The sequence below is a fragment of the Haliotis rubra genome, unplaced genomic scaffold (genome assembly GCF_003918875.1).
Source record: "Haliotis rubra isolate DU_JTF1 unplaced genomic scaffold, ASM391887v1 Scf39, whole genome shotgun sequence".
NCBI classification, from domain to species: domain Eukaryota; kingdom Metazoa; phylum Mollusca; class Gastropoda; order Lepetellida; family Haliotidae; genus Haliotis; species Haliotis rubra.
Genome location: NW_025767068.1, coordinates 2,105,461 through 2,133,432, shown reverse-complemented (window position 1 = coordinate 2,133,432; position 27,972 = coordinate 2,105,461). Strand labels below are relative to the sequence as shown.

General features: G+C 42.1%; 1 protein-coding gene and 1 non-coding gene across 2 annotated transcripts in view; one reads left to right on the top strand and one right to left on the bottom strand.

Moving 5' to 3' along the window:
• LOC124286726 (TATA element modulatory factor-like) overlaps positions 1-17,373 on the bottom strand; it is a 39,817-nt gene extending 22,444 nt beyond the window's left edge. The window contains 10 exon segments of the mRNA XM_046723152.1: positions 62-158; positions 563-633; positions 1,127-1,182; positions 3,170-3,287; positions 3,749-3,852; positions 8,041-8,076; positions 13,063-13,139; positions 13,711-15,642; positions 15,993-16,134; positions 17,307-17,373. Coding sequence (XP_046579108.1) covers positions 62-158; positions 563-633; positions 1,127-1,182; positions 3,170-3,287; positions 3,749-3,852; positions 8,041-8,076; positions 13,063-13,139; positions 13,711-15,642; positions 15,993-16,107 — 2,606 coding nt within the window. The 5' untranslated portion in view covers positions 16,108-16,134; positions 17,307-17,373.
• Positions 17,374-17,577: 204 nt separating this feature from the next.
• On the top strand, positions 17,578-17,686 carry Trnai-uau. The gene is made up of 2 exons: positions 17,578-17,615; positions 17,651-17,686. It is a non-coding gene; the product is annotated as a tRNA-Ile (tRNA).
• Positions 17,687-27,972: the final 10,286 nt, after the last annotated feature.

Here is a 27,972-nt window from a genome sequence, read left to right as displayed (position 1 = left end):
GAGTCGAACTGGTGAATTACAAAATTCAATGTACCGTATGTCATAGGAATAATCCACTTACTTTTGTGAAGATAACACTGATTCGTTTTCCTTCTCCTTGCTCCTCAGCTTCTTTATAATATTGTTACTCTGCAGCTGTTGTTTAGACAACTTTTCTCCTGAAATAGTGCAAATGAATATTTGTTAATACAAACCTTTAAACATCTTTATGATGTTGTCAACACAGCTTACATAGAATGAACATAGCATCAGTATTCACTGTATATGTGTAACGTGTGAGTGACTAGACAGCATGTAGCATGTTGATGGGGTACGATGGCCCAACATGGTCACCAGGGTCACACATTGTTAACACTAGATCCTCACTTTAGTCACCTTCACAACAAGTATGGAGTACAACATAGCTATTCAGCTTCATGATACCCACAAAGAAACAGGAATGAGGTACTGGGGACCTAAACTGGACCGGGAATCCTCACAGAGAGACAGGCATGGGGTACTGGGGATGTACACTCCCCTGGAATGCCCTATTCTGAATCTGAACCTATGGTATATAACTGACCTTCCTGCAGCAACTCGGCTATCTGCTCATCCTTCTCCTCCAGCAGACACTGCTGACTCACATCACTGGCACTGCAACATCGCAACATCTTCAGCATGCTACATGCATAGATTCATAGCAATACCAATGTACTGGCAATTATCAAAAAAAGAATCCCTGGCTCCAAGACTTCTTTAAACTATGTAGACAATTTTACTAAAACTGACAAATTTAATAAATGTAAAATTTGCAAATACTGTACCATGCTTTATTTTGAAGACACAGGGACGTTTTTGATGATAAGTCAATGCATGAGAGCTAGCTATTCAGTGCTATCTACTTGTTGACTCCTCAAGACATGATCACTCAATAACAGTGAAACCAGTTATTTCTTGATATTTTCTTCACTGTAACTGGCTACTGCTGTACCTATCTTACAAATATAATACTATTAAATTTCACTGTAAATGTCAATGAACACGGTTTGACGTACTCAACCTGACAATTTCAGCTGGTATTCCAGTCAATGATTCAATGGTGATCTACATAAATTGAAGTAGTCTTGTATCACACTGCTAAAAGTACCTTTTCTTCAGCTCATCTTGAGCTGTTTGAAGCTGTCGTTTTAAAGCTTCCTTTTCCTGAAAACAATAACACACAATGTTTGCATGCCAGGTCACATTACACAAAACAATTTTGAAACACAAACCGACTGACATACATTCTTCTTATGAAATGTAACAGACTCTGCCTAACAGACGGCCAAAATATTTATACACATTAATATTTATTATTTATTAACTGAAGGTTGAAGTCTAAACAGTAAAGTCATGGGAGGAAAGGAAGGCTATCTGTCAATGTCAACAATAACCACTTTTGAAACTTGCCAATTCTAATGCTCCATTTGATAATTAGATGGTTATGTAAAATGGGAAATTTGTTCACAAACCAATTTCAGACAATAGCAACAGCTTTCTCGTTCTAATTATTCCAAGGTATGTGTAAAACATATGCATCTCTATTCTCTTTAAACCACCAGCACTCACATCCATCACTGGCCACTGTTGCCTCAGTAATGACTACACCAATAGTGTCTGCACAGCTCACCCGCACGTCATGTATTTTGATATGTGGTTTAAAATGCTGATACAGAACAACAAACATACATGCTTATTTATCTGTTACCGTAGGCTGTGTATGTCTAAGAGCATTGAAGCAGTGTTGCAAATATTTTGTTTCTGCATGAGAGCTATACATAATGCATGTTGTTGCAATGACTAAGTGAGTGAGTATGGTTTTAGTGCGCTTTTAGCAATATATCAGCAATATCACGACCAGGGACACCAGAAATGGGCTTCACACATTGTACCCATGTGGGGGAATCTAACCTGGGTCTTCGGCATGACGAGCAGAAGCTTTAGCCACTAGGCTACCCCACTGCCCCCAACTAGGATTGAACCAAAAGACAAGGCAATTCTTTTGTCCCAAGAATAGTATCTCACTGTGACCTGACTACCTTAGTACATGCGTTTGTGATCACCCCTGCCCTTTAAACTATGTACCTTGATAGAAGACTGCAGTTTCTTCTCTGCCTCGGACAGCCTCTTTGTGATCACTCCTGCCCTTTAAACAATGTACCTTGATAGAAGACTGCAGTTTCTTCTCTGCCTCGGACAGCCTCTTTGTGATCACCCCTGCCCTTTAAACTATGTACCTTGATAGAAGACTGCAGTTTCTTCTCTGCCTCGGACAGCCTCTTTGTGATCACCCCTGCCCTTTAAACTATGTACCTTGATAGAAGACTGCAGTTTCTTCTCTGCCTCGGACAGCCTCTTTGTGATCACACCTGCCCTTTAAACTATGTACCTTGATAGAAGACTGCAGTTTCTTCTCTGCCTCGGACAGCCTCTTTGTGATCACCCCTGCCCTTTAAAACAATGTACCTTGATAGAAGACTGCAGTTTCTTCTCTGCCTCGGACAGCCTCTTTGTGATCACCCCTGCCCTTTAAACTATGTACCTTGATAGAAGACTGCAGTTTCTTCTCTGCCTCGGACAGCCTCTTTGTGATCACCCCTGCCCTTTAAACTATGTACCTTGATAGAAGACTGCAGTTTCTTCTCTGCCTCGGACAGCCTCTTTGTGATCACTCCTGCCCTTTAAACTATGTACCTTGATAGAAGACTGCAGTTTCTTCTCTGCCTCGGACAGCCTCTTTGTGATCACCCCCTGCCCTTTAAACGATGTACCTTGATAGAAGACTGCAGTTTCTTCTCTGCCTCGGACAGCCTCTTTGTGATCACTCCTGCCCTTTAAACTATGTACCTTGATAGAAGACTGCAGTTTCTTCTCTGCCTCGGACAGCCTCTTTGTGATCACTCCTGCCCTTTAAACTATGTACCTTGATAGAAGACTGCAGTTTCTTCTCTGCCTCGGACAGCCTATTTGTGATCACTCCTGCCCTTTAAACTATGTACCTTGATAGAAGATTGCAGTTTCTTCTCTGCCTTGGACAGCCTCTTTGTGATCACCCCTGCCCTTTAAACTATGTACCTTGATAGAAGACTGCAGTTTCTTCTCTGCCTCGGACAGCCTCTTTGTGATCACCCCTGCCCTTTAAACTATGTACCTTGATAGAAGACTGCAGTTTCTTCTCTGCCTCGGACAGCCTCTTTGTGAACTCTTCTGTGAGGATGTTGAGATCGGTCATTTCAGTCTCCCGTAGTTCCTCCACCTGCTGCAGCTGACTGCCATCATACAGATTATTGTAATGAATTATAATAACAGATTATGGTAATGAATTTAAAAGAAGAAAAAATACACAATGATAAATGAGTGGTAGCAATCAACAACATTTGATTTCTTACACACAGATACTAAAACATAACTGCTATGTCTGGAAGGAAGCTTTGATTATTGCTAGGTTGATATTTTAAGCAACTGTTCCCATTGTTACCTTTCATATACCAGCATCTACCTGTAGTTACCTACAATCCTTTTCAAAGCTAAAGTGACCCTCCTTATATCTACTACAATTCATCATGCAACACCACCACTGTGTTGGTCAATCAATTTTACACCTGCCCACTATCCTTCTCATAGCTAAAACACATCTGTGTTACCCTTCTAACACCTAAAGAAACAGAACAGAGGCCAAGGCTACAGGGTGCCACTCTCCTTGTTCCATCTCAAGTGTGTGTGGACCTACTTGCGGAGGATGCTGTTTGTCTCCAGAAGGTCGTTGTTCTCCTTGCTCAGCTGCACCAGCTTGTTCTCCCGGTGTTGCAGAACCTCCGCCTGCTCTGCTAGCTTCTGTAACATGTATGTGATACTGCAACCACCAGGTCCACCCTGACCACATGGACCTATCTACTGTTTGTAGTAACGGTATGCTAATTTAATAAAGTCACACACATATATGACAGAAATTCTATCTCAGGTTTTCAGAATCTAAGATGGTGGCATCCACATGAAGCCTGATGGCAAATTGCAAACAGAAAAGAATGGCATTATAATACACAGTACAGGATGATGAAAAGTTAGGTGATGTCTCCTGATCACTTGGAGACGTCCATGATCTTGCCTCATCATGTGAAAACTAGCTGGGAATATACTGTCAGCTACTTACAAAAGCTACTATGTTGTAATGAACGTAATTCTAATAAAAGGCTCATCACAATCAAAATTAAGAAATATACCTGTTTTGTTGTCAATGAGAAAAGAAAATAACTTAACACTGGACAGTAAACACACTTTCTAGGAGAATGAAAGGTACAAGGATCTTGCTGAGAAGTGAAGAAACAGAATAATGGTGCTGGATTTCAAGCTGTGACATATTATTTGCCAGAAATATGATATTTGAAAGAAAATAATCAATCTGGAACTTATAATTTATATAAACAAGTCCTATCACTTCTCTATTTTGCAGGAAAAAAACAACAATCAAAGTAATAGTCGGTTTTAGGGTTAATACATCTCAACTGACCGTTGAAACTTTTGAAGGCATTTCTGCCTGCCATACCAACACAGAAACATCAAGAGTTTAAATGATGCTGTATTGTAAGTAACATACTGAACTGCCCAGAATGTGCAAATATCTTAGAAATTATCTCAGAACTTGTTCACAACACAAAACGTACACCCAACTAGCAACGAGCAGGACACTTCATCTGAACTCACGAGCTCAATTTTCAGATTATCAAAAACACATGTGAAGTCCGAATGTATTGGTTTAACAATTAGTCAGTTTATTCAGTCATCCAATCATATGATCAATTTTTCAGTTCTTGAATGCAAAAACTGCCAACCTGGGTCCCGTTCCTCAAAGCGATCGTAGCGCTACGACTGTCGTAAGTCTATGTTAAAGTATGGGAGTTATGATCACCTTAGCACTACAATCGCTTTCAGGAACGGGGCCCAGTACTGAGTATGTGGTGTTGCAGAGTAAAATATGACGAGTCACTCGTAAGTGCAGCTTATGTGATCTCATTTCAGACTAGGGTTGTTTGCAATTGTCGCCAGTTATGATACCTTATGGCCAGCCCTTGTTGGGCATTCTATTTGCAAGGAATTTCTGTACCCAAATTTTATCTTCAAATGACGATGCGGAATTTTGATCCCATAAATTTTGAAACCAGATGTGCTGGATACACTTATCTCCAGATGTTCTATCCTTGCACCATTATTCACCCGGTTAACACATACAGGTACTTTGAGGCAGTTTTGTGAGATGATGTCAAATTTCCAGTGCTTCAGCAGTTCAGTATCAACAGTGACTCTATAATGAGTGTATGAAGGCTCTCAAAGCCTCTGCATCCAAGTTAACATATTCTCAGTGGCAGTACCTATGTATCCTATACTTCCAGAATCATAGGTGCATGGAGAGGCTAAAGAACCTACTTCATCAACCTTGCTGAAAATGACCTCTGAAAATTAGGTACATTGTAAATCTCACTATTTTTGACACATTACATAATCACCATTAACAGTGATATTTTGTCTATGTTTTGAAATATTCACGAAGAACTGAATTTCAAATATAGTATTTCAGTGATCACCGATATGTTTGTCATCATGATGACTATTCTGAAATGTTGCTGATGACCTTACAGTCAGTAAAAATGTTGGGGAATATGCAAACATGAACCCCGAAGTAAACATTCTGCCATATTGGATAGTGTTTACAAATGTAAACTGTATTTCTACAAGAACTGCATAACCTAAACATACACCATGCCATGTACTTCTGTTGTCAAACCACACAGTTATTCTGATAGTGCCCTACAAAACCACTTTCATTTCATCTATTTTTCACATATGTATAGCTACATCAAAAGGAACAAAGAAAAGACCAAAATTGAAAATATTTTCATGTGTTTGAAATGTTATTATAGAACTACTGTAAACTGATGCCAAACCTGAGTACCTGTAATCCAATTAAGATACAACTGTTTATCTATTTCAAACATTGTTTACTTGTTATAATCAGTTGTTTCATATTCTGTCGAAAAGAGTCAAATTTGCATGCACAGACATAGTTATCTTTTATCATTTGTTACCCTGCTATACTGAGTATAACAAACCCTGGTAGAAGGTCGCAGCAGCTAACCTTTCAGCGACCTATGACCTATGTCCAATCAAACGTGAGACGGCTGAACGGATTTAACCAATCATACGACGACTACTTCTTAGGGTTCGACGGGACTTACAAAATGGTTTTGGGATTTTCTCTTACCTGGTCGCTGACACTGATCTATCAACAAACGAAAATCCTCATAAAACACAGATATTTGACCTGCAATATATATGCTTAGGGGGTTTCTAATGACATGGTTACTATTAGCTTATATTTCCGCAAGATGACATACTTGAATATTGACAAATCTGCTATTTTCAGCAACTGTTTACTCATTGCGTTATCACTCGAAAGCGATTGTGCGGAAAATAGCATTGCGAATCGTTCGAGGTTTTTTTAGGTAAAGGTTCAAACGCTATTTGTGAATGTTAACTTTTGCGACTTGGAAAGCTGTGTTCTGATTGGTCAGTCCAAAAGGTTAGCTGACGCGACCTTCTACTAGGGTTTGTTAGATTACGAATAATACTGAGCCTAAGTTTACTTAGACTGTCTATCATGTAGTACGATTTCATCATTTCTTATCATTTGAGATTCTGTATCCAGTTGCAGTGTGGATCTTTGTTAATAAAACATCTCGGAAATATACTGTCCTTATCCACATCAAATTCTAAGCAAGTGACCTGCTAAGTATAGCGGAGTTATGTCCCTTTTGTTCATGCATTTGTTACCTCTCTGTCGTCATTTGCCATCCTAGAGCTAAATGAATTTTCATCACTTATGGGAAGTGTCCATTTATATACTAAATGTATAATATTATACATAAGCATACAAATCCACTTCATATATATGCATAAAAAAGTGTGTCAGAAAAAAAAATTGGCAGCAAAGGGGTTAAATAGTGTTAGCTCACTGATATCTCATGTCATAGTTTCAATTGGTTACCTCCCTTGGATACAATTATACTAACATCAAGCCACCCTGTCCTTGTTGAATACCCTTCATGCCAAGCATCAGGCAGGGTAATAACAAGTACCATCTTCAATGACGGGCTCATCAGACAGACGCTCTATCCACTTAGCCACTGGAGCAGTCGGCCAGGACATGGGTGATGCCCCCCCACCCCCTTAAAATCAGCATCACCCCCCTAGTCATAAATTATGAACGGTCCCTTACATGAAAATGTAAATGTCTTTGAATATCTTGTCTCTGTATGCTAGTATTCTACCACACTACAGTACTAACTACTTATATGATGACGGAAAATACACACTAGCAGAAACACAAGCAAAAGAATCATCAGCACACAACTAAAAACAAAATTCAACAAACTCGTGACATAGTCCACATAGTCTTAGCCTTTAAAATCAAATGCAACTAGTTGTTAATTGGTAACTGTTTAACAAAAGTCAATTCATAATCTGCTCCAAAACATAACATGAAGTTGCAGAACGTGTATCTGCAACTTGGTCAAGTAAATGTTAACACAACAAAACGGGAAAAGATAGCTGAAGAGACAGACATGCTAACAAAACAGAACAACTTCATATCACTGCTCATAAATGCTGTTATCTTCACTTTTTTCTGTACCATACTTAAAAAATTCCACGATTAAATATCCATAGATAATACTAAGGACATATTTCTTTATTGTATCCTTCCTCCCCAAAAGCCTTATGGTGAGATATGTGATACTGACTTCGTCAATGAACCGACGCAGCCCTACAAAAACTAGATGGCTATCCTGCTTGTTAGTGGTGTTAGCAATCACGTGAGAGAAGCTATATCTCTGCAGCTAACATCATTAACTTTTGTATAAAGGTGAGCTACAGTCCCTTTGTGAATCTCGCAAAGAAAAATGATCGTGATTATTGGAACAGCAAGTAGACATGATGGAATGTGTGAAAAGAAAAACTTGATATGATTACCTTTATTATTTCATGTTGCTGTTGGGTGGGTACACCCTGAAAGTTATACATGCAATCAATTCAGGTGTGCTTGTAAGGTTCTAATCATCTCGAATTACTTATGGTCATTTAGCATCTTTACTTCTAACCATGTTAACTGGAAAAGCAACAAACCCAATTAAATACAATTCCAGACCAACTCATGTTCTTCTTTCATGTACAGGAATTACCTTGGCATATCTGAAGAGCGCCAAATGTTACCTAGATGTAGTTGATCAAATAAAAGATGTATTTCACCAAGTTATGCTTTTGAACCTTCCTTTTTTATTTCTATTTTTGATGAAACTGTTTTAAGAGTCTCAAATCAACCATGATAACACCTAATTGTATTTTGCCTTCTACATGAAATGAGACAATAAATTGGTCTTTTCCAAAGAAGGAATAAAACAATAGCCATCACACTGATTCCCTGCTCTGCCCCTACCTACATGCAGCTGGACTCTGGGTAGTGGTTCCATTGGGGACTGCTGTGGGGCCCAGGCTGGTGGGGTCTGGATACATATATCTTGAGATCTGCCCGAGGAGCTGGTCACACAGCGTTCAAGTACAACTGGGTCAGAGGGTGTTGGCCAGGAGAACAACTGGGTCACAGGGTGTTGGCCAGGTGTACAACTGGGTCACAGGGTGTTGGCCAGGTGTACAACTGGGTCAGAGGGTGTTGGCCAGGAGAACAACTGGGTCAGAGGGTGTTGGCCAGGAGAACAACTGGGTCAGAGGGTGTTGGCCAGGAGTACAACTGGGTCAGAGGGTGTTGGCCAGGTGTACAACTGGGTCAGAGGGTGTTGGCCAGGTGTGTTGGCCAGACAACTGGTCAGAGGGTGTTGGCCTGGTATGAGAGGTGTTGGCAACTGGGTCAGAGGGTGTTGGCCAGGAGAACAACTGGGTCAGAGGGTGTTGGCCAGGTGTACAACTGGGTCAGAGGGTGTTGGCCAGGTGTACAACTGGGTCAGGTCAGTGTTGGCCAGGAGTACAACTGGGTCAGAGGGTGTTGGCCTGGAGTACAACTGGGTCAGAGAGGTGTTGGCCAGGAGTACAACTGGGTCACAGGGTGTGGGCTGGTGTACAACTGGGTCAGAGGGTGTTGGCCAGGAGTACAACTGGGTCAGAGGGTGTTGGCCAGGAGAACAACTGGGTCACAGGGTGTTGGCCAGGAGAACAACTGGATCAGAGGGTGTTGGCCAGGAAAACAACTGGGTCAGAGGATGTTGGCCAGGAGAACAACTGGGTCAGAGGGTGTTGGCCAGGAGTACAACTGGGTCAGAGGGTGTTGGCTGGAGTACAACTGGGTCAGAGGGTGTTGGCTAGGTGTACAACTGGTCAGAGGGTGTTGGCCTGGAGTACAACTGGTCAGAGGGTGTTGGCCTGGAGTACAACTGGTCAGAGGGTGTTGGCCTGGAGTACAACTGGTCAGAGGGTGTTGGCCTGGAGTAAAGTAACACAACTGGGTCAGAGGGTGTTGGCCTGGAGTACAACTGGGTCAGAGGGTGTTGGCCAGGAGAACAACTGGGTCACAGGGTGTTGGCCAAGAGAACAACTGGGTCACAGGGTGTTGGCTAGGTGTACAACTGGTCAAAGGGTGTTGGCCTGGAGTACAACTGGGTCAGAGGATGTTGGCCTGGAGTATAACTGGTCAGAGGGTGTTGGCCTGGAGTACAACTGGGTCAGTGGGTGTTGGGCTGGAGTACAACTGGTCAGAGGGTGTTGGCGAGGAGTACAACTGGGTCAGAGGATGTTGGCCTGGAGTACAAGTGGTCAGAGGGTGTTGGCCTGGAGTACAACTGCGTCAGTGGGTGTTGGCCTGGAGTAAACTGATCACCGGGTATTGGTTTGGAGTACAACTGGTCAGAGGTTGTTGGCCTGGAGTACAACTGGGTCAGAGGGTGTTGGGCTGGAGTACAACTGGTCAGTGGGTGTTGGCCTGGAGTACAACTGGGTCAGTGGGTGTTGGCCTGGAGTACAACTGGGTCAGTGGGTTGGCCTGGAGTACAACTGGTCAGAGGTTGTTGGCCTGGAGTACAACTGGGTCAGTGGGTTGGCCTGGAGTACAACTGGTCAGAGGTTGTTGGCCTGGAGTACAACTGGGTCAGTGGGTGTTGGCCTGGAGTACAACTGGGTCAGTGGGTGTGGCCTGGAGTACAACTGGTCAGAGGTTGTTGGCCTGGAGTACAACTGGGTCAGTGGGTGTTGGCCTGGAGTACAACTTCCAGTGGTCAGTGGGTTTGGCCTGGAGTACAACTGGGTCAGTGGGTGTTGGCCTGGAGTACAACTGGGTCAGTGGGTGTTGGCCTGGAGTACAACTGGGTCAGTGGGTGTTGGCCTGGAGTACAACTGGGTCAGTGGGTGTTGGCCTGGAGTACAACTGGGTCAGTGGGTGTTGGCCTTGAGTAAAATGGTCAGAGGTTGTTGGCCTGGAGTACAAGTAGGCATGACAACTTGAATTCCATCACACCAACACTCGCTTATGACATTCAATCACTTAGGTTGAGGAATGGGCTTTACAGCTGGATGCTGGTTAGGGCAACAATTGAGGACTAGCTACTCATGATGATTATTATGTTATTTCTTCAATGATATCAGAACTACTGTGGGTCTGCCACTCTTCCAAAATTTGAGGACACAAAAGTAAAAAATCATACAAAACTGTTATCTAAAAGCAAGAATAACAGCTAACCTGTTCTCAATTCTGATAATGAACACATTAATATGTTGAAAAGAAATCTTTATAATATATTCATCACATTCATTTACATAATTCATAAGCTATTTTCATGAAGAACTGCGACATTACCCGCTGATACCACTACCGCTCACATCAACTGTTCACTTTACCAATTTAGAATCTGTATCCTTTCTCATTTACTTCAAAGAGGTGCAATATTTTACACTTATATGATGAATGATTAAATTTACTTTTATCCCTGTCATAAATGCACTGAATTCAGTCGGAAGTATGTAAATAAATGGTTAAGGCCACAATAAGTCAATTATCAGATTTTCATTTCCATTAAACTCCATAACTATGTTGAAAAGAAACATACAAACTGATTTCATATAAAAAAGAAACCAATTAAAAGCATGATTGAGATGACATCAGTTTCAAGGAAAGTATGTGCTAATTTTCTTTTATGATGTGGATGAAAATCTAATTACTAACTCATTGTGGTCTGAAGAGAGAAACCAATATGCCCCATTATTCCCTCGACTATTATCACTGGCAGTATTCCACAGACATGGCACCATGGGAGATATATCCTGCTTGTGATATAACACAGGGCAACAGCAGTTCATAAATCCTTTACATGAAAATGATCAATGTAGACTTATGTTTGCCACAGCACAACAATGTTATGTTGGAAGAAACTAGAAAACTATGTGATAACCTGTGTATACAAGGTCACGACATATATATAGTGTGAAGAAGCACAAAAATGAGTGAGTGAGTGAGTTTAGTTTTACGCTGCTTTTACCAATATTCCAACACTATCACACAGGGGACACCAGAAATGGGCTTTATACAATCTACCCATGTGGGGAATCAAACCCAGGTCTTCAGCTTGACGAGCGAACACTTGAACCAATAGGCTACTCCACTGCCCACACAAAAATGAAACTAACAACATGTGTGACTTAGTGAGTGAATGTTCTTGTTGGTTGAAGTAAGCAATATTCCAGCTACATATGGCCCCCTGATAAATATTGAGTTATGGCTGGAAAACCAGTGATTGATAGTATGAAAACTGAACCATATTTTGGGATACAATTACTCACTATCCATCTGCTCATGCATGTAACCATGGTAACCACCTCAAAATCACACCAAGCCTGGGATACTGGTGCCAGTGATGCTACATAGATCAGCTAAATGCATCATGTTTCATTATGTTAATATTACTTTAGCATCACATTAGAGTAATGGTCAGTACTGCAACACGGGTAATACAATGTGCATGACATTTCTGTGTAAATGATTATCACTGCTGTGCTTGCTATCACATGTGCTCTTCAACTCTTGAAGTAAAGTTGGGTGTTAATTGTTATTCGACCAATCATTCTTCAAGAACACTCACTGAACGACATTGTATTTATCTGTGATATCTTGCTCATCACATGTATTATGTATGTCAAGCTATCAACATTCATATTCTTCTTTATCACTGATACATATGTCATCAAAGAAATGGAAATAGGGATCTGCTATATTTTGATACTTTTTACGAACTGAAATATGACCCTGATTTTAGAACCTTTTAAAAACATGAACACCATGAAGTGTGACAACCCAACTAACAAATGATAAAACCACCATTTACAGCCACAAGAAATTTGTATTATCTATTTAACTTGTAGTTAATGTATATTCTTTGTTTCAAGTATGCCACATCACAAAAAACACTTTTTGAAAACAAGAGTTCCGACCTACTGATTTGTCTGATTATGTTGACAGATGGTTCATACTTCATGTACTTATTTTATTAGATATATTTGTTTACATCAACACGTTCCTACAGAATATGTGCCTACATTACAATGCGAACAGTTAATGCTCATCTCATGCCTCGACACTCAATGTATTAACCATGTGTGCAACAAGTAATGTTTGCTGACAACAGGTGAAAAAGCACAAAAAGCATGCCAGCTCCCAGAAGTCTCAACCCAGTTGGTCTCGTACTTCCCTTGTGGATCAACATGCAAGAGGACATTTTCATACCCGTACCTCAGAACCCCAGTGGAAAAGTATGTGTAAAGACCAACAAGATTGTAGGCTTTGTTTTCAAACAAGTGTAAACATGGCAGCCCAGCATCCCTCATCACTGTAACACCACAGCAGAGGAAACTGAAAGACTCAGGTGTTCTGTAATGCTTTCATAACACCTACAACACACTGGCTAACTCTGTTTCCTCTGTCGCTGGCATATCAGTGACCTGTAGACGAAGCAAGAGAGAGAGCGAGCAAGACACGACCGGAGGAACACCCTCACATACCTGGAGCAGCTTCTGGGGGTGGTACGGGTTGTCAATATCCTCCTCCGTCACGGCGGACAGGTCCGGGGCACGCAGATCTGGCAAACATTACACAGTAGTAACACCATCATGTAATGTCTACTTTATTGCCTACTACTCAAATGAGTTAGGTCGCCATATTCTTCCCTATAACTACATGGCATGACATTAACTGTAGTAACATGAAAGAATTGGGTGGTCCTTAACTTCTTGTGAGCAGTATATCACAATATGGCTGCTACATGGATATGGTTTTATGTTTCACAGTAATCTTCACGTTTCATACAGGTTTTATGTTCAATATTCCTAATCATACAGGTATATCTATATATGCTTGATAAACAAACCTGTAGTGTAACTCAGTATCTTTTAGCATGGTCACTAAAACTAAACAAACACAAACATGCAAGAGGTTCTTGTGAGAGGTTGGTATCCAAGTTACTCACACCTAATGACAGTGTTTGATGACTAATTTGAGTTTTACATACTTGGACTCAGCACAGGATTTAAACCCACAACTATAGCATCCTGGTCGGGGCTAAGGAACACAACTCTACACAGCAAATTGTTGTTTCTAAACTACTGAGTCCCCTGTTTCCCCAATATCAGCTGACACCAACAGCTCCTCACCTTCATCCCCAGACTCGAGATCCTGCCGCTCCAGACTGTCTCGGCCAGGACTCATCTGATCACTTTCTCCTGCCTTGCTGTAAGTACTGCTGCTTGACTGACTGTCTGTCCGCCGGTGACTGTGGGTCTCTCTGTCTCGTCTTCTGTCCACAGTCTTCTGCAGGGCTATTCTTAAGGGTGACAAGTCAAATGGACGTTCATTCTTATCTCCATTTGGAGTTGGTGTTGATATAATTTCAATGTCAGATGAAGTGGTTGTTTCAATGTCATCACTGGACTCTTGTCCACTAATACTTTTATCAATCTCAGACTCAACTTTTGAACTTTCAGATTTCTCTCCACAGGAATGATTATCACTTCCAGAATCCTCAGGTTTGGACACATCCTCCATAGCCTCCTCCAACATATTTTTCACAAAAGATGAATTGGGAGAAGTTGTAGGGAAACTCTCATCACTTTTCTCAATGTCATGTTCATGGTCACTGTCACTCTCCCTTTCCACGACAACACTCGGACCCACCACAGTCTCCCCCGAGGTACATGTGTCCATACTACTGTCAAGCTTCGAAGCATCTGACGAGTCATTCCCACTGGACTGCCCAAGGTCAATCTGATCCTTCTCCAGGAACTCCCTTTCCAGAGCACTTGCATCAGCTGGGTCGACTTCTGATGAAATGCTCTCCACTGAAGGTGTGTCCACACTGCACAAAGTGTCCATGTTATCCATAGGTGCCTGAATCTGAGTGGTAGAGATGTTGATGTATTCTGAAGTGATTTGTTGACTGGATATAGATTGGGGAGGGCTGCATTGGTAGTCAAGGTCATCCTGACCAGGACTGGACAGAGTGATGATGGAAGCTTCTGATGATAATGGAGTGCTTGGCCCAATCTGTTCTGCATAACCAGATGGAATTTCCAGGACTACTCTCTGAGATGTGTCCAGGCTACCTTCAGTAGAAGATACTATTGTTTCGTTTTCCCCAACAGAAATAATGCTTTCACTTCTAGCAGCGTCCATATTGTCATCTGGTACTATGGAATGGTCTGGCTGGTAAACACAGGAGGTTGGCTGAGTGGTATCAGTTTGGCTTTGGTCAGTACTTGATGTTACCATAAAATCTGTAGCAGGAACTTTTTCAAACATTTTCACATCCTGCACATCAGGATTGGAGGTATCAAAGGGTGGAAAATCCGTTGCAATGAAAAGTCCTTCCTCACTGACACTTTCATCCCTCCTGATTTGATACTCGCTGTTTGTGGGATGCTCACTATCATCCCCATGCTTTTCAGAAGTCCCACACCCCTTCTCAGGTGAAACATCACTTTCTCTTTCAGGCTCAGGATCACTGGCCTTGAAGCCACATGCTTCCATGTCCTCGGAGGAATCTGCAGAAACCAATGTGGTAGCATGTGCTTGTTGCAACTGTCCCCCCTCCTCCTTCCTTTTACCTTCATCTTCATCAGATGTCACAGATTCTGTAACAGACGATGTCCCACTAGCTTGACCAACAGCCCCAGAGGTACTGGATCTGGGTGATTTCAATGACTTTTTCTGTCCCAGATGAAGAGGTCCTCGTGCCTGTTGCCTATCAGGGCCTCCACTCTTCTCATCAATTTTTGCCTTTCTCCCTTCTTTAGTCTTTGAGCCTTTGGAGGTCAATCCACCAAGATCAAAGCTTGACCATGATGATGAAGTCTCACTTTCAGAACCCTTTTCTGATTCAGATTGCCCACTCCAGCCAAAGTTCCATGAACTGGGTTCGATGGCCTGTGTTCCTTCTTTCTCTGTCTCTGGTTTCTTTGCTGGTGCACTTTGTGCTCCCTCTGCTTTCTGCCCAGCTCCAAGCCAGGAGTTCCAGAAATCCCCACCACCTGACCCAGATGGCTTTTCTGTCGTCTTCTGTTTACTAGCTGATGCTGCCTTGATAGCTGCTGTTGATTGCAAAGGTTAATAAAAGATAAATTTTTCATTTTTATGCATATATTTAGAGAAATATATCAATAAATATATACAGCCCATACTTGAAAGAATAAAATTTAACTGCAAAACAACTGGCTCCAAGGTAAAGATGAAACAATAACTGCTACTCAGCTGTCAGGATTTATATTATGCTATTATATCTTTTAAAATGCAACGACATTTAGTATATACTGATATATGCTTTAATGGATAACCAAGAAAAATGTACTTCAAATCGTTTCAAATGCAAGCCAAAAGAGGACACTGAACATTGAACATTGAGGATGTTCAGTAATTGTCACAAGTAAGCACAGTAAAGTACCTTGTGTTTTTCCATCCTCTTCAGATATGTCCAAAGCCTTGTCAATACTCTTCTGTGCATTCTTCAGGGCCTGAGAGGCCAAATTAGTGATGTTACTAGTGTCCCACCAACTCATTGTACTCGGGTAATCAACCAGGTATCACTGCAGAAAGAGAATGGTTCTATTATGGTATATTACTATAAGAATGATAAATATAGATGTTTCAGTGAGTATCTAAGATTTACACTTGATTAAGTGATCATAAACCTTTCGAATGATGAAGTGTAAGTGTTCATAATCACCTGCAGATATTGTATGTAATTAACACTTATATCAAGTATCGGTTTACATGTTTAACTATTATCGTTGGATCATATGTATCATATGAACATTCATCTTGATTCCTTGCATGATACCAATACTGGGGTGGAAATAACCCATTGCCCGACGCCCCAGTCCAGTGTTTTTTCTGTAGGGCTAGCAAATTTGTATGTCACACTATACTGGTGTCCAGTTGACTTTCCAATGTTAATTATGTTGTTTATTTAAAAAATCAACAAGAAAATCAGCCAGTATAGTGGAAATATTATCAGGGCAAGTGATTTTACATGTGCTACTGTACCGGAGTACATTAGCAATTTTTAAAGTTATTTCCACCCCTGCAATAGGTGTGGACAAACACATAACGTGTGTTTGGATGGTGGCCTGGGTGGTTCTTTTCAGATAAAGTCATCTATAAGTACAATAAAATGGGACCACTAGTTTTGATTTGATGTAATCGTAGTTCATTATTCTCTTTTTGACCAAAAAGAGTTGCAGGGACGAATATAAAAACAGTTTATTATATTTGTCAGTATATTGTGTGTTTGTTATAAACAAAGTTTTGTATATGCTGAACATGTTGAAAGTTAACTAACATTCATAATATATTTGGAGCAAACCTGTAGTTTGATAGCATGACACATCTACCAGTTTATTGTCTCAGCAGGTATTTGCTAAAGCTCATGTGCCCTGACAGCAATGTGCAAGAGAATATGTTTCCTGCAGTTAGGTAGTCTCGCATGCGGTAAACAAAATGGTAAACATGTATCTGAAAAGATCTGCAGAAAGCTGTCACCCAGCCCAAAGACAGGAAAACTGGAGAATTGAATACACCAAAGCCCACCTTTTGAAAAGGCTTTTCCCGATTTTTATGTTTACGACATTATTCATCCACAGGTTATTTCTATTTTAATCTATACTAAATCCTAAGTTTGCATGACAGACAATGTTAATCAAGGAAGGGGGCACATCAGATCACACACAAATCATACAAGGAATAAACACTAAATTACCATTTAGGAACTGGAGGCGATTGACGTGTTGACATCCATGTCGGCAGCCATTACTATTTGACGTTTCATATCTCGAAGGTGCGAGAGAATGAAAAACGAAATATGAACAAGCCTTTTTTGTTATTCAAGGATTTTTTGCGACGTTATATCATAGTTGTTTTTCATATCTGTGAAATAAAACGAAAAGTTTATTTTATTACTGTTAAAAACTATCACCTGGCTAAAAATAGCCCGTGAAATCTATTTACTAATTTCAACCTCGGCAGTCAGCGCCCCGGTGGCACAATCGGTTAGCGCGCCGTACTTATAGTCAGTACCTTCCCCGTGTTCACACGGGATGAGGAATGCGGAGGTTGTGAGTTCGAACCTCACCCGGGGCACTTAGTTTTAGTGCGAGTTAGATATGATAATTTTCAGATGTTGTTACAGTTGCACATCAGCCCCCACCCTTCCAGTTATCAAAGCAAACAAGCAATGAAATCTGAAACTTACTTTCAGAAAATTATAATAACAAATGTTATATTTGGGATTACATTTTCAAGTCAGAAATGTTAGATTTTCAACAGTAATGCTCTCACATTCCCTGTTACAGGCTGTGCAAAAATGTTTCACCTAATATACATTTTACCTGCAGAGTCAGCGATGTGCAGGAGTGTGCTGTAGCAGTATAATATTTAGACAGAGTGTGTGAATGTAGTGGAACCCTCCTCTGATGCAGAGAATACAATTATTATTAGAAACATCTGCCTTAGCATAGGCGGATCCAGACTGGGGTACAGGGCTGTGCATCCCCCCTTTTGTCCTGAAAGTTTATTTAAATGACCATTGAAACTCTCGTGAAAATGAAGTCTTTACTCAAAAAGCTGTATCCGCCCCTGCTTAGTGTAGAATTTTCTGGCAACTAACCTCTGTGTATATAAGAGGAATCAGCTATTGAATCTTATCTCACATTACATCTCAAGTTATAATAATAATAATAATGTGTCCATTTATATAGCGCCAAACTCCACACCAGGTATGCTCATAGCGCTAACAATCAATAAAAGGCATTATTAAAGTCCATAGAACTTTTGTAAAGAAAGGTTTTGAGATGGCACTTAAAGTTTTCAAGGGTTGGAGACAGCTTAAGTTCATCAGGGAGGGAATTCCATTTGACTGATGCCATGTTCTGATAAGACTTGCAGCCAAACGATTTTAGGGTTCCACTTTGGTACATAGAGCAGATTAGCCGAGGATGAACGCAGGGTTCTTGTTGGCATGTAAGGAGAGAGAGAGTTCTTGAAGATACACTGGTGCAATACCATGAATGGATTGATAAGCAAGTGTAAGGATCTTATAGTCAATGCGAGCCCTCAATAGGCAACCAGTGAAGAGACAACAGGATGGGAGTGATGTGGCAGCGTTTTGGTTGGAGAGTAACTATGCGGGCAGCTGTGTTCTGGATTTGTTGGAGCTTTTGGATGGACTCTTGTGAAGCTGCAACCAACAAGCTGTTGCAATAGTCAAGTCGTGAGAGAATCAGTGTTCTCACCAGGGCAGCCGCAGCATCCTGTGACAGGAGATGTCTGATCTGTCCAATGTTACGGAGATGGAAGTAACATTTTCTGCACAGATCCAGAATCTGTTTCTTCATGGAGAGGTCAGGTTGGAGTAGGACGCCAAGATTTCTGACATGTAGAGAAGGCTGAATGACCATGTTTCCAACTTTCAACTCAACATGTTGTGATTTTACTAACATGTTTCTTGTGCCAACAATCATACCCTCTGTCTTGTGTTCATTTAATTTTAGTTTGTTATTGAACATCCATGAACCAATATGGTCAATGGCATCTTCAATTCTGGTCAAGCCAGAACTGTTGTCATAGCCCATGGTAATACCATCAAACAACTGAGTATCGTCAGCATAAAGATGATGATTAGTGGCTTTCTCACAAAAGCAGGTCACCAAGTTCTTTGGTATACATAGAGAACAATACAGGACCGAGAACCGATCCCTGTGGTACACCACAAAAGAATAATAGCTTCCACCGACTGAGCATTACGAACAGCAACAGATTGAGTCCTGTTTGATAAGTAGGACCTAAACCACAGAAGAGCCATATCATTTAATCCATACTGGAACTGAAGTCTTGATAGAAGTATCTGGTGATCCACCGTATCAAACGCGGCCGATAAGTCCAAGAGAACAAGAACGGCTGAGTTCCCCTGTCAACGCTCCACTGCAAATCATTTTACAACACGGAGCAGGGCTGTTTCCGTGCTGTGGAATGACCTATAGGCGGACTGGAATTTGTGATAGAGGTCATGTTTACTCAAGTGCTGACTAACTTGCATCTTCACAGCTCTTTCAAGTACCTTGGAGAGGAATGGAAGATTAGACACTGGCCTATAGTTGCTGAAACAGGTGGAGTCTAAACCAGGTTTTTCAGCAAAGGTTTCACAATTGCCTGCTTGAAGCAACCTGGAACAGTGCCACATTTCAAGCTTAAATTGATAATCTGAGTGAACACAGGAAGTAAAATGTCAAAATATTCCAAGACAAATTTAGTAGGGGCTGGATCAAGTGTACACGTTGTGCCCTTTGATTGTTTGATGATGCAGATAATCTGTTCCTCTGTGAGCGGGTCGAAGGAATCAAAACTCTCACCTTGAAAACGTGCACCAGTTACAGCAATAGACTCAGGAGAAAATTCTTGCCTAATCTTCTCAATCTTAGAAGAAAAGAACTTGCCAAAGTCGTTTGCAAGAGTCAAATCATCATCCACATTAGGTAGAGTAGTGTTTGACGTCTTTCCAAGTAAGGAAAACAGATGAGTAAAGAGTACTTTTTGGGATTCTGCTGATTGGAGAATACATTATCATTGTAATATCTTGACTTTGTCTCACGAATCAGCTGGTTTAATTCATTACGGGCCATGTTATACATCTGCCGATGAATTTCAAGCCTGGTTTTCCTCCACTTACGCTCCGACTTGCGCTTGTGGGTTTTGCGAGAAGTATCTGATCATTGTACCACTGTGGTTCATGCCTGAGTCGCCTGTATCTAGTGACACAAGGGGCATGAGAATCCATGAGTTGAATCAGTGTTGTGTTATAGAGATCAGCAAGTTCATTCACATCCTCTGAAGGTTCTGTGAGTAACCTTGAAGACTGAAGATCCCTAGCAAAGTCTTCACGGGAAACAAGTTCCCAGAAGACCAGCACTGTCCCAGGCCTACAAGTTAGATTAATGTTACCCTGAAGTGAATACTACCATCACTGTCTATATTACAATCATTACTGATCTTGTATTATACTGCCTCTGAATTTGTACTGCCACAGTGCCAGTTCACTTGAGGCACCTCCAGTATCCAACCTCTACGCCTACTCACACGTAACTGACAGTATTTTTTATCATCATCCAACAAGGCTTTGTGAAAATGTAAATTTTAGAACTTTAGAATTTTAGAAATTTTCTGCATCATAATTGAAACTTGCTCTGTTATCCCTAAACTGACCTACTTGACAACTGACATTGTACTCAACATAATACATAGATATCTAACAAGGTGGTGTTCTGGGTCGGAATTAATAAAACGTGTTCCTACATCATCACCATTGTTTTCAAGCACGAAAAACCCTACCTCACTCTTCATTTGAAGAAAAATGTGCCACATAGTGCACTGGCTCCACAGTGCTAGTTCAGTTATAGGGTGGAGGGAGGTAGGATCCTGAACCAACCAATCCTAGTGTTAACACCTCAATACTGACTGCCTGTCAGGGTAACAACTACGCATAGCGCCTGCATGTTTTGGTGTGATGCTGACTGCCCAGCAGGGTAACAAGTACGTATACCGCCTGCATGTTTTGGTGTGATGCTGACTGCCCAGCAGGGTAACAAGTTCGTATACCGCCTGCATGTTTTGGTGTGATGCTGACTGCCCAGCAGGGTAACAAGTACGTATACCGCCTGCATGTTTTGGTGTGACGCTGACTGCCGAGGGCCCGGCAGGGGAACAGGTACACATACTGTCTGCATGTTTTGGTGTGATGCTGACTGCCGAGTGCCCAGCAGGGTAACAAGTACGCATACCGCCTGCATGTTTTGGTGTGATGCTGACTGCCGAGTGCCCAGCAGGGTAACAAGTACGCATACTGTCTGCATTTTTGGGTGTGATGCTGACTGCCCATCAGGGTAACAAGTACGCATTCCGTCTCCATGTTTTGGTGTGGTGCTGACTGCCCGGCAAGGTAACAAGTTTGCATACCGTCTGCATGTTTTGGTGTGATGCTGAGTGCCGAGTGCCCGTCAGGGGGACAAATACACATTCCGCCCGCATGTTTTGGTGTGATGCTGACTGCCGAGTGCCCGGCAGGGGAACAAGTACGGATACTGTCTGCATGTTTTGGTGTGGTGCTGACTGCCCGGCAAGGTAACAAGTACGCATACCGTCTCCATGTTTTGGTGTAATGCTGAGTGCCGAGTGCCCGGCAGGGGAACAAATAAACATACCGCCCGCATGTTTTGGTGTGATGCTGACTGCCGAGTGCCCGTCAGGGGGACAAATACACATACCGCCCGCATGTTTTGGTGTGACGCTGACAGCCGAGGGCCCAGCAGGGTAACAAGCACTTAACCGCCCGCATGTTTTGGTGTGATGCTGACTGCCTGCCTAGCAGGGTAACAAGTACGTATACCGCCTGCATGTTTTGATGTGATGCTGACTTCCCAGCAGGGTAACAAATACATATACCGTCTGCATGTTTTGGTGTGACGCTGACTGCCTGGCAGGGCAACAAGTACGTATACCGCCTGCATGTTTTGGTGTGACGCTGACAGCCGAGGGCACAGCAGGGTAACAAGTACGTATACCGCCCGCATGTTTTGGTGTGATGCTGACTGCCGAGTGCCCGTCAGGGGGACAAATACACATACCGCCCGCATGTTTTGGTGTGACGCTGACAGCCGAGGGCCCAGCAGGGTAACAAGTACGTATACCGCCTGCATGTTTTCGTGTGACGCTGACTGCCGAGTGCCCGTCAGGGGGACAAATACACATACCGCCCGCATGTTTTGGTGTGACGCTGACAGCCGAGTGCCCCGCAGGGTAACAAGTACGCATACTGTCTGCATTTTTTGGTGTGATGCTGACTGCCTGGCAGGGGAACAAGTACATATACCGTCTGCATGTTTTGGTGTGACGCTGACTGCCTGGCAGGGCAACAAGTACGTATACCGCCTGCATGTTTTGGTGTGACGCTGACAGCCGAGGGCACAGCAGGGTAACAAGTACGTATACCGCCCGCATGTTTTGGTGTGACGCTGACTGCCGAGTGCCCGTCAGGGGGACAAATACACATACTGCCCGCATGTTTTGGTGTGACGCTGACAGCCGAGGGCCCAGCAGGGTAACAAGTACGTATACTGCCTGCATGTTTTGGTGTGATGCTGACTGCCTGGCAGGGCAACAAGTACGTATACTGCCTGCATGTTTTGATGTGATGCTGACTTCCCAGCAGGGTAACAAGTACGTATACCGCCTGCATGTTTTGGTGTGACGCTGACAGCCGAGGGCCCGGCAGGGTAACAAGTACGCATACCGTCTGCATGTTTTGGTGTGATGCTGACTGCCTGGCAGGGCAACAAGTACGTATACCGCCTGCATGTTTTGGTGTGATGCTGACTGCCTGGCAGGGTAACAAGTACGTATACCTTTCCTTGTTTGATGTGATGCTGACTGCCCAGCAGGGTAACAAGTATGTATACCGCCTGCATGTTTTGGTGTGATGCTGACTGCCTGGCAGGGTTTACGTGTATACCGGCTCCTGCATGTTTTGGTGTGATGCTGACTGCCCAGCAGGGTAACAAGTATGTATACCGCCTGCATGTTTTGGTGTGACGCTGACTGCCGAGGGCCCGGCAGGGTAACAAGTACGCATACCGCCTGCATGTTTTGGTGTGATGCTGACTGCCTGGCAGGGGCAACAAGTACGTATACCGTCTGCATGTTTTGGTGTGATGCTGACTGCCTGGCAGGGCAACAAGTACGATACCGCCTGCATGTTTTGGTGACGCTGACTGCCTGGCAGGGCAACAAGTACGTATACCGCCTGCATGCAACAAGTATGTATACCGCCTGCATGTTTTGGTGTGATGCTGACTGCCGAGTGCCCAGCAGGGTAACAAGTACGCATACCGTCTCCATGTTTTGGTGTGACGCTGACTGCCTGGCAGGGCAACAAGTACGTATACCGTCTGCATGTTTTGGTATGATGCTGACTGCCGAGTGCCCAGCAGGGTAACAAGTACGCATACCGTCTGCATGTTTTGGTGTGATGCTGACTGCCCAGCAGGGTAACAAGTACGTATACCGCCTGCATGTTTTGGTGTGATGCTGACTGCCGAGGGCCCAGCAGGGTAACAAGTACGCATACTGTCTCCATGTTTTGGTGTGATGCTGACTGCCTGGCAGGGTAACAAGTACGTATACCGTCTGAAGTTTTGGTATGATGCTGACTGCCGAGTGCCCAGCAGGGTAACAAGTACACATACTGTCTGCATGTTTTGGTGTCATGCTGACTGCCCAGCAGGGTAACAACCCAGATAGCATTGGTATGTTGGCCCATAGTTGGCCCATAAACACCAGTTTGGTTGGCCCATGGTTGGCAAACTGACGATGGGCCCACTTGGATATGCTCATCGGCTCCACAGTGGCCCATCATATTGGCTCATTGTTGGGCCAATGGCCACAAAAACATGGCCCATAGTTGGCCCAATGTAGTGATTTTGTTGGCCCCACCATGTTTCAACATTTAGCTCTTTCTTGACCTTTGTACTAAACCATGGCCCATACTTGGCCCAACGATGTGACTTAATTGGCCTTATGTTGGCACAACTGTATTTCAACATTTAGCTCTTTCCTGACCTCTGCAATCAGAAACATATATAAACAACACAACAAGTTAATCAAGTGAACTGTTTAATTCTTTTTTTCATTGTTATTTGAACATTATTGAATTTCTTGAAAATATTCTTGTCTGTGTTTTTGGCTCTCGCCGCTGACAGGTTTTTCGAACTGCTCCTGAAAAAAAACAACCCAAAAATTTCATGAAACTGTCAGATATCATTATTTTAGACATGAGAACTATCGTAAAAGGACATAGTATTTGACCTTATGTTTTATTTGAAACATACAACTTAATGATTGAAAACTTCTTGTTTATTGCACAGAGTGACATTCGGATGTAGATTCTTACACTGTTATCAAGCTAAAAGCAAATGATGAGAAGTATATATGCATAGTATGTTTTGACAATCAGCACATTGACATTAACAACAACATGTAATTGAATAACAACTGGTACATTACTGGGAGAGGCCAGATGGGGACTAAGAACAACACATGGAACTGGCGATGAAGCCATTAAACAAGGGGGGATTCAGTTGTAACAACAAGCTGATAGGGTGCTTTGATAGAGGCTATAGTTTGATTAGTTCTTCATTGGTCTGTCGTTATCATGTGACTGCAAAATTTGGTTTTGTTGCAATTATTAGATTTTGTGATAGCGAGCAATTCATTGGTCTCAAATGAAATCAAACAGACTATGTGTTGGTGGGTTACTGGTTGAGGCTCGTGAAGACATGTTGTAGGTGGTTCCGCTCATGTTCTAGGTCATGGCTGCTGGAGCAAATGTTCTTAGCGTGCTTGATCAGGGTTTAGATGACGCCAAACTTAGCTTTAGGGGGCTGGTTTGACAAATTTGAAATCTTATCCACCAAGAATCTGGACTTCACAAAAAGAACATTTTTGGAAGCCATCACAATCAGCCGCCACAAACCTTTGATCAATAGAGACCAAGGATACTACATACCATTGGGATACATACAAATCAAACTATAGACTCTATCAAATCACCCTATCAGGTTGTTACAACCTAACACCCCACCCCTCCTCCCTTCCTTATTAATTGGTTTCATCACTAGATCCATTTGTTGTTCTTAGTCCCCAACTGGCCGCTCCCAATTATGTTTATTTGACAAAACATACTATGTACATATATATACTTCTAATCATTTGGTTGTAGTCACTTTTAGCTTGATAACGGTGTAAGAATCTACATCGAAACGTCGCTCTATACAATAAAGAAGAAGTTGTCATCCATAGAGTTGTATGTTTCATTTTGACTCACCAACTTCTAGAATGCTGTTCAAACAATGTTTTATTTGGATATGACATGTAACTACTATAAATGGGACACATATATCTGATATGATGATGTTTAGCAATTATTGGTTGTAAAGATGCATAATAGAGAGTTGTATATGGAAACAGGAGTGTAACTGACAAACACATAATGTTAATAAAGTAAACACAATAAATTTAAATAATTTAAAATGAAATGAGATTTATCGAAGTGGTTAAAACAGGCTACCTAAAGAAAAGAGTCAATTAAATCTTTTATCTACTCAATCAATTGCCTTTCAATACGGTATGTGCCAGTTTCTTTAGCCTAAATGATGATTTAAATTAATTATTTCACAATATATTCGCAATTCAGTATCACAGAAATAACAATGCATATTTACCAGCCTCCAGAAATGTAGTGTCGTCTGCTCCTTCAATATCAGGTAAAGCTATCAATGATGACAAGTGTGGTATTCAATTTGGAGAAAACAACGCTGTAAAATTTGCTGCATCATAGTTGAAAGACAGGGAAATGGATTCTTTCTTTTTGTCTGTGTAATTATTTCAACTTTCATCAAAATCTTAATAAGAAAACATGGCTAAAAATGGACGTGTGCTCACTCTTTTATTCACAATGTTGGGTCAACGGTGGCCCAACTTTGTGAAATAGATGTACGATCAGGGAAAATAGGCAGAGTTTTTCAAATGTTGGCCCACTGTTGGAACAACGTGTCAAAAGCCACCGTTACTTTCAAGTCATTAAGATAACGTTGGGCCAATGTTGTCAAACTGTTGGCCAACCAACCAACCATATACCAACATTGGCCCAACACACCTTTGCTATCTGGGAAGTACGTATACCGCCTGCATGTTTTGGTGTGATGCTGACTGCCGAGTGCCCAGCAGGGTAACAAGTACGCATACCGTCTGCATGTTTTGGTGTGATGCTGACTGCCTGGCAGGGTAACAAGTACGTATACCGCATGCATGTTTTGGTGTGACGCTGACTGCCGAGTGCCCAGCAGGGTAACAAGTACATATACCGCCTGCATGTTTTGGTGTGATGCAGACTGTCGAGTGCCTGGCAGGGTAACAAATATGTATACCCTCTGGGCATGATGCTGACAGGATTGAAAACCACTGACCTTCTGCTCTCCAGACAAGACCTGAATGATTGAAATTTTGTTTGGCCATGTTCCACAGAACAGTTGCAGGTCTAGGGTGATCGTAGCTCCCATACTTTAACAGACTCATGACAGTCGTAGAGCTGCCATCACTTTGTGGATGAGCTCTGGATCGTTGTATATGAACATGTACTGTTAAACTGGACTGTTGGTTGTTATCAATCACTGGCTTGCCTGGTCCATGTGTGATGTATGGTCCACCATGATACAGAAATATAGCAAGACCAAAGACGTATATACACAGGATTGGAAGCCTCCACTGACAGTCTCGCTCTGATGTGTGACACGCTCATTTGCCGCAATAGGGGTGGCTGCACGCTATGCTATCAATGAACACGGTCAGCTTACACAGCGCACATCGCCTAAGGCTTCCAATCCTGTGAATATACGTCCTTGGTAAGACTGATGACTTTGCCATTAACATAATATCAATCAGTAAATCCATAGATAAACCAAGGTAGATGGCTTCATTTATCTAAAAACACTGAGCAGAATATCAATGTATGTTATATTTCTTTTATTCATATATAACAGATAATATACATTCTAACATCTCCTGAATGTGGTTTCTGAATTATGAAGATCTAAAACAAGATGATCCCTATCAAAGAGCCCGGCAACAAAGGAGTCATGATTTAAAAACAAATGGAATTTCAGATGAAACTTGTATATAAAAACACCAGGAATGGCTACTGTTGTAGTGTTTCCATATGTCTGAACATATTTATGATAGGACACATATTTATACAGGCATAACAAAAATATAATATCAAAGAATACTGTTGTAAATAACCAGTTTAACAGTTTGGAACAACTTCAGTTCATTTCTGTCCCAGATGAGCCGAGTTTGGACAGCAGAATTTCCTTTAACCTCAATCTCTCAACTCAACATTTAACAGAGATAAAGGTTATTACATCCCTACAGCTTACCATCGTCTAATCGAGGCCAATCAAGACTAAGCAGGCCCTACCCTTTGTCCATCTGGCTTAATACCATTATCTGTTATCACAACAACTATTAGTAATTCATTATACTGTATACTTTAAGCTTGATAACGATGTAAGAATCTACATCGAAACGTAGCTCTATGCAACAGACAAGAAGTTGTCATCCATAAAGTTGTATGTTTCATTTTAAAGCCATCATATATGTTGTGTTCAGGAAAGGCAGATCAATTCAGCATACTTTACAAGCCACCTGCAAACCAGCTACAAGATACCAAGAAGATCCTTCACATGAGCCCCAACACAATGAGTGAGTGAGTTTAGTTTTACGCCGCACTCAGCAATATTCCAGCTATATGGCGGCGGTCTGTA